The 5789-nt window shown below is 59.4% G+C and overlaps 1 protein-coding gene and 1 long non-coding RNA gene across 2 annotated transcripts in view; one reads left to right on the top strand and one right to left on the bottom strand.

Moving 5' to 3' along the window:
* The window catches only part of RAPGEF2 (Rap guanine nucleotide exchange factor 2), a 132639-nt gene that overhangs the window by 122864 nt on the left and 3986 nt on the right, over positions 1–5789 (top strand). The window contains 3 exon segments of the mRNA XM_006164178.2: positions 2425–2577; positions 4514–4739; positions 5592–5789. The exon segment at positions 5592–5789 is cut by the window's right edge and continues 353 nt beyond it. Of these exon segments, the coding sequence (XP_006164240.1) occupies positions 2425–2577; positions 4514–4739; positions 5592–5789 (577 nt within the window).
* LOC102476304 (uncharacterized) lies at positions 1648–4554 on the bottom strand. Its single transcript, XR_336805.1, has 3 exons — positions 4480–4554; positions 2901–3049; positions 1648–2159 (listed from the first exon to the last, which is right to left on the bottom strand). It is a non-coding gene; the product is annotated as an uncharacterized LOC102476304 (long non-coding RNA).

Raw genomic sequence — 5789 nt, 5'->3', positions numbered from 1 at the left:
AAAGAAATGTCAGGGTTAGCAGATGGTGCAACTTGGCCACGGTTCCTGTCCTCCACCCGGTGGCTGGGGACTCACGCCAGGCTTGTGAATGGTGCCCCAAATCCCGAGAGGAGGATGGCAGAGAGGGGATTGAGGCGGGCCCATCTCCCTGGGGGTGCTTTCTCTCTTTGCCTCCAGCGAGCGCACACACCCATAGAGATGCTTACAAATAAACAGCTACCACGGGCTTCCCGAGGCAGAACTGGCGTCGCTAGCTGAGTGGGCTTGGCAGGCCCGCGAGGGAGGATTTGGACGGATTCCCCAGACGCTGTGCCCGAGCCGCCCCCTGCCTTCGTCCCAGGGTCTCACAGGTGTTAGTTTAGGCCTTCGCTCGCTGTTTCCCTCCGAGATCTCTGTGTGGCCCACCCCTGCGCATCGGCTCCACCCCCCCCTCTGGCCGTGTCCCTGAGCTGCGTGTGCCTCGTGCCGCAGGCTCAGTGAGCTGCCTGTGCAGGGCGTGCGAGCCACGTTGGTCTTCGGCTAAGCCTGGCCTGTCGTGTCGCTGTGCTGCCGATAAACCAGCCACGCTTCCCTAAAGAGAGCATCTCAAAATGCTTTCAGGTCCACTTGAATTTAGGGATGTAGGAACGTGGATGCGGCCAAGTGGTGTCGGTGGCAATGCAGCAGACCCCTGCAGGCCGCGTCTCGGGTTCACGTCCCAGGACTTCCCTGAGCGTGCTGGATCCGCACGCCCGTGATCCAGGCTGGCCAGAACTGGGGGGTCATGGCGAAGACCCTGTTGGGAGCGTACCTCATGCCTCTCAGGGCAGTAAGCGTAGAGCACCTCATAACATTAGCGAGCGTGCATGCGGGCAGCAGGTGGCACGGTGGCTGAGGTGGTGGACTCCCACGTAGTCGACCGTGGTTCGAGTCCTTGACCTGATGGCTTGCTCTCTCTCTTCCGCTCTCTGATGAGTGCATGTGCCCTATAGCAAATTAAGGAATATTAATAATAAGTTAAATAAATATTTAAAAAAATAAAAGTGCAGAGTGGAGGCGGTCCTGTGTCCTGGAGGTTAGGGTGGCTGGATCCCACATGGCCAACACATGACGCAAATCCCAGACCTGGTGGCTTGAGAAACAAACCGAGTGTGGGTGTGCACGCATCCGAAATCCCAGCGCTACGGAGAGATGGAGGAGACTGTGGCTTGACCGTTCCCCAGGGAGGTACTAACCCATGAACCCCCTAACCTTCCGGCCAGTTAAAGCAAGCAAACAGAAGCCCCAGAGTGGAATGTGGGAGAGATGCCCGTGTTCCGATGGTGTCAAGCGCACCGTTACCCTCAGGGTATGCCGTCTCGATCCGTTCAGTCTGAGGTCCACATGGAAAGTCGTGTCATGCATTAATTTAGAGCGCCTGAAGGTGTTCCCTGCTCTGATTCCTGAAGTGACTCTGTCTAAACACTTCCGATCTTTCCACCTATCCCTGTCATCGTGAGGCATGGCATCTCCCCAGTCTCCGCTGTTGTCTGGGCAACCCTGGACTCGCCCTCCCAGTCACAGCGGACACGCAGCTGTAGTGTGGTGGGCGCTGTCCCGCATCCTGCCCATGTTCGCATTTCTACATGTAATTGACGCACAGCTTTCAGACTGATTTTTAAGGTTGTATTGGACAACGCCCAGCAGCGGCTCCTCTGTGGGTGTCCTGCCCTTTCTGTCGTGGCCGCCTTGGGCAGTATGAATCCGTGCTGGCTCTTCCAGCTCCAGGTCACTCTCCAAGTCTGTCCCAGGGCTTGTGGCCGCCTGCGTTCCTCCTGGGGCTCTGACACTCCCTGTGCGCGTGCAGGGAGCGGTAGTGAAACTCGTTCCACCATGAACCTGCGTTCTTTTAGCTGGTGACCTCAGCTGTGCCACTTCAACCTTAGCCCAGCCGTCTCGGGTCGTCTGTCTCCCTTGCTCATTGCGTAACGTGCTGCACACTGAAGGTAGTGACTGCCAGGCTGGACGGTGGCCTGGCCATGAAACGCGGTGCTCCGTGAGGCTGGCGGGGGGAGGCCCCAGGTCCTGATCCAACAGCTCCCTGAGACCCCAGGGGTGTGTGCCCGTGACTGGGCTGACTGGCGCGGACCGCAGCGGTAGGTCTGTCAGGGGTGCCCATCTTGCTGTCTCTGTGTTTTTCACTGGAAGAAATAAAGTTTTGAAATATGGTGACCACTCGATCCCGAGTGTCCAGTGCGCTGTCCATAGCAGGCGTCTGGAGCCAGACCGCAGCGCCTGGCCCTCTGAGCTCAGCCCTGGCACCATGAAGCGTGTGGGGCATGACTGGAAATAGACTGACAGTAGAGTGGTGTGAAGTCGTAACACAGACCTCTGTTCGTCACTACTGCTACTTCTTTTCAGTTTAGAAAATATTTAAGTGTTTTTTTTTTTTTTTTTCTTTTTTAGGCATAAACTCTCCCCAAGCTTTAAAGAAAATTCTTTCTCTGTCCGAGGAAGGCAGTTTGGAGCGTCACAAGAAGCAGGCTGAAGATACGATATCAAATGCATCTTCCCAGCCCTCCTCCCCGCCCACGTCCCCACAGAGCTCTCCGAGGAAAGGTAGGGCCAGGCCCGGCAGGGCCCCTCGGGCACCCGCGAGCCTCAGCTGCCATGCCCTCCAGAGCAGGCAGTGCACACCACGCCGCTTAGGAGGGCGCCTGATCCCGTCCAGTGGACTGCTTTTCTTTCAGTTCATACGTTTTGGTGTTAACTTTTAAATGTTTTACTTGTAGTAAATACTGTTAAATTTATACGTAGGAAGTCTTTTAAAACTCTATCTAAATTTTTAAAATTGATCGTAAATATGGAAAAAAACCTTTATAATAAATTTTGACTATTTAGCATTAATACAAGGAGGGCTTTAAAACATGAAAAGCTAATACCTTTATTTTTTGCCGTATTAACACGAGTCTTGGCATCTTTCTGTTGCTGCTGTTTTAATTTTAGGCAATCGAAGTCTCCTCATGCTATTTTCATTAAAATGGCAATGTTTTCTGCCAAGTTACCCTCCCGGCGCCTTCCTCCTCTTCCCCTTTACAGTAAAGGAGAAAACGGGTTTGTTCAGTTTTCAAACAAGGAGAGAGACAGAGGAGAGTAGGCCGTTCTCACTGGGTCCTTGCTCTCAGCCCGCCCCCAGCTCAGCCATGGTCACCACGTCTGCGTGTGCGGTGTGCGGTGTGCACAGCGAGCCCCTGGATGTGAGCTCAGCACCTGCCTGTGTGGGCCGGCTGCATCACCACTGGGCCGCTGGCTGCCTCCTCTGCCTTTAACTGAGGGGGTACGCTGGGGCGCACGGCTGGCACGGCTTTCTCCCTGGGGAGGGCCAGAGCTGCGGGACAAGCTCTTGTTGACACGGACGTGCTGCCACGGCCTCTCGGTGCCGTGTAGCCAGGGGTCCCTGGAAGGCCCGCTCCAGCGAGATCTTTGGCTCTGAGCGGTTGGGCTCACCTGGTCCCTCCTCTCCTCTCCTCTTAGAAGCGAGGCAGTAACGGGGATAAGGAAGCCATGCAGGCCTGCGGGGGGTCTCAGAGCCACAGCGGGGCTGGGAGCGGGGCCAGCTTGCTGGCTACTCACATGCAAAGGCCCCACCCTGGCCCGCGTGCCAGGGCGGCCCTCCAGCAGGCTGCTCAGGGACGGCTTAGACCCGCCCGTCAGGATGTGGGGTGGCTCCCGTGAAAAGGCACTTCCTGGTGAACCCATTACACCCTAGCAAGACCCGTGGGGCCTTCCAAAATAAATCAGGAACGGCCAGTTTATGCAGAGGGCGGGAACACACTTAACCTGGCACTACGCAGGTGCTTTCGTTCTGCTTATAGTCGTGGTGTTGGGAACGTGCACGACAGGCCGTGACGTAACGCCAGCACTTAGGCGGCCCGCAGTCCTCGGAAACAGCAGGACGCGCACTAAGAGAATTTGGGTTTAAAAAATTTTTATATCTCAAGACATGGCTCTTCCCTGGTTACTTTTAACATTAGTTTAAGTAGCAAAGGGGCGTTTAGGGTCTCTTCAGGCAGGTCTTCAGGCAGGAAGTGGGCGCTGCCATCACCTGACAGGTGGGAAGTCACGTGCCCTTCAGAGCAAGGCCGTTGGGCAGGTCAGTGCCCACGCCGCCGAGGACTAGGTGCCGAACGCGGTCCCCACGTAGAACCGAGGCGTGAGACAGCCATACTGAAGTGCGGAAAATGGGAAGCGGTACCAACTGCAGCTTGGCAAACCCGGGCTGCTCGCTGGGCCAGGCCTCCTCCCAGCGCCCTCCGTGTAGACGGACAGTGGCTCCCCATAGCCGGGGCGGGCAGGACCTGTGCGGTGAGCCTGGGCCGCGTCCCGCCCGTGCTCTCACCGGACTTGCTGTCCGTGCTCCGCACTGAGCAGGCAGCGTGGTCGGGGTGGACGCTCACCTAGGAAAGCCCCCCAGGCTCTGTGCCGCGTTTATGTGGCAGCCCTCCCCGCCCGTGTTCACACCTGCGGTGTCTGACGCCACGCGTGTCTCGTGCAGGCTACACCTTGGCTCCCAGTGGCACCGTGGATAACTTTTCGGATTCCGGCCACAGTGAGATCTCTTCGCGCTCCAGCATCGTCAGCAACTCCTCCTTCGACTCGGTGCCGGCCGTGCTGCATGGCGAGCGACACCAGCGGCACTCCGTCAGCATCGTGGAGAGCGGCCTGGGCGGCGGCAGGGCCGAGAGGCGCACCGCGCTGGAGCCCGACCAGTACAGCTTGGGGTAGGCCCGGCTCGGCCCCGCGCCCTCCTTCCCGTCCCCGCAAGCCTCCTCCAGGAGCCTTGTCAGTACCTGTGTGTGAGGCTGAGAGGTGCTCTGGCTGGCCCAGTCCACGCGGTCCCTCGGACACGTGACCACGGGCTGGTCTTTGCTGGCACATGCTGTCTGGGTGAAGGCCGATGGTGGTGACCCTCACCCATACCCGTGCTGCCCGGGGAGCCGGATGCTGTGGACAGGAGAAAATGTCCCTTCATCACGGTGCAGTGTCGTTCCTCCCACGTCTGCTCTCCAGTGAAGTCACAGAGGGGCGGGCGGGGCAGTTGGGCCTCCACAGCCACAGGGTCGCTTTGGGGTGTGACCAGCCACAGGCCGAAGACGCTGCCTTGTAAATACAGCAGACAGTAAAGCCGACCTTAGCACGGCATGCACAGCAGGCACGCCCGTAGCCCTGGCACAGTGCTCCCTGTGCGTGACCCGGAGGTGGGCGAGGGCTCACGGAGTCACAGGGGTGTGCAAGCTCGACGCCGTTTTCTTTCACTTCACGAGGGGAGACGGTGTCAGTGCCCGCAGGCAGTGCCGCTGCAGGGCCCCCACCACCCTCGTGGCCAGCCCCCCCTTCCTGCACACGTGCCCAGGTATCGGGGCCCGCGGCCCTTCACGTGGCCTTCCTCGGGGGTGCCGGGCTTGCCGGGCCGCTCCGCGCTCTGGAGGGAGCTCGGGCGTCCGTGGACTGTGGGGCCGTGGGGTCTGGGACTGCCTGTGGGTGCGAGGGGCCCTGTGCTGGGGGGAGAAGTGCCCCCTGCAGCGAGCGCCTCTGACAGCACCGTGTGCTCTGCTGGCGTCTCCTCTCACCAGGTCCTACGCCACCATGTGTGAGAGCCGGGGCCTGTACGCGGCAGCCACAGTCATGTCCTCGCCGAGCGCGGAGGAGCTGTCCCAGGACCAGGGCGACCGTGCCTCGCTAGACGCCGCCGACAGCGGCCGTGGGAGCTGGACCTCGTGCTCCAGCGGCTCCCACGACAACATCCAGACCCCCCCCCAGCGCGGCTGGGG

Source organism: Tupaia chinensis, unplaced genomic scaffold, assembly GCF_000334495.1.
Source record: "Tupaia chinensis unplaced genomic scaffold, TupChi_1.0 Scaffold143591_1, whole genome shotgun sequence".
NCBI classification, from domain to species: domain Eukaryota; kingdom Metazoa; phylum Chordata; class Mammalia; order Scandentia; family Tupaiidae; genus Tupaia; species Tupaia belangeri.
Note: the sequence above shows the minus strand (reverse complement) of the source record. Positions and strands in the feature narration are given on the sequence as shown.